This window comes from Centrocercus urophasianus, unplaced genomic scaffold, assembly GCF_019232065.1.
Source record: "Centrocercus urophasianus isolate 14NV4802_14NV808 unplaced genomic scaffold, USGS_Curo_1.0 seq_23, whole genome shotgun sequence".
Lineage (NCBI taxonomy): Eukaryota > Metazoa > Chordata > Aves > Galliformes > Phasianidae > Centrocercus > Centrocercus urophasianus.
Genome location: NW_024884789.1, coordinates 857,761 through 858,269, shown reverse-complemented (window position 1 = coordinate 858,269; position 509 = coordinate 857,761). Strand labels below are relative to the sequence as shown.

Genomic DNA, 509 nt, shown 5'->3' with positions numbered 1-509 from the left:
CCTTTACCCTTTCCCTTCGACGGGGCGGCCGCTCCCGGATCCCCCCCGGCTCATTTTGATGCTCTTCCCTCCTCTCCAGACACGCTGTGCAACGAGCTGGACCAGGAGAGGAAAGCGCGCTACGCCATCCAGCAGAAACTGAAAGGTACCGAGGCAGGAGGGGGGGCTCAGCAGTCTAACGCGGGGTCAGAAGCCCCCCCTTCCCCGTCGGTGGGGCCGGGGCTGACGGCGATGTCGCTTTGCAGAGGCTCACGACGCGCTGCACCACTTCTCCTGCAAGATGCTGACCCCGCGGCACTGCACGGGGAATTGCTCCTTCAAACCGCCTCTGCTGCCCCAGTGACCCCCCCGGACCCTCCCCATTCCCCCCCCTCCCGAAGCCATGCGCCCCGCGGCGCGCCGCAGCCCAGGGCAGAGCCCACGCAAAGCCATTTCCACGAGGAGCCACGTGTACATAAGGGGACTCGGAGCTCGGCCCTCTCGGACTGGCAATAGGGCGGGACCCCCCC

At 67.2% G+C, this 509-nt stretch overlaps 1 protein-coding gene across 1 annotated transcript in view; it reads left to right on the top strand.

Moving 5' to 3' along the window:
* Nucleotides 1-343, top strand: part of SKOR1 (SKI family transcriptional corepressor 1) — a 3,935-nt gene extending 3,592 nt beyond the window's left edge. The window contains exons 7-8 of the mRNA XM_042824565.1: nucleotides 80-145; nucleotides 246-343. Of these exons, the coding sequence (XP_042680499.1) occupies nucleotides 80-145; nucleotides 246-343 (164 nt within the window). The remainder of the gene's footprint in view (nucleotides 1-79; nucleotides 146-245) is intronic.
* The last annotated feature ends 166 nt before the right edge of the window (nucleotides 344-509 follow it).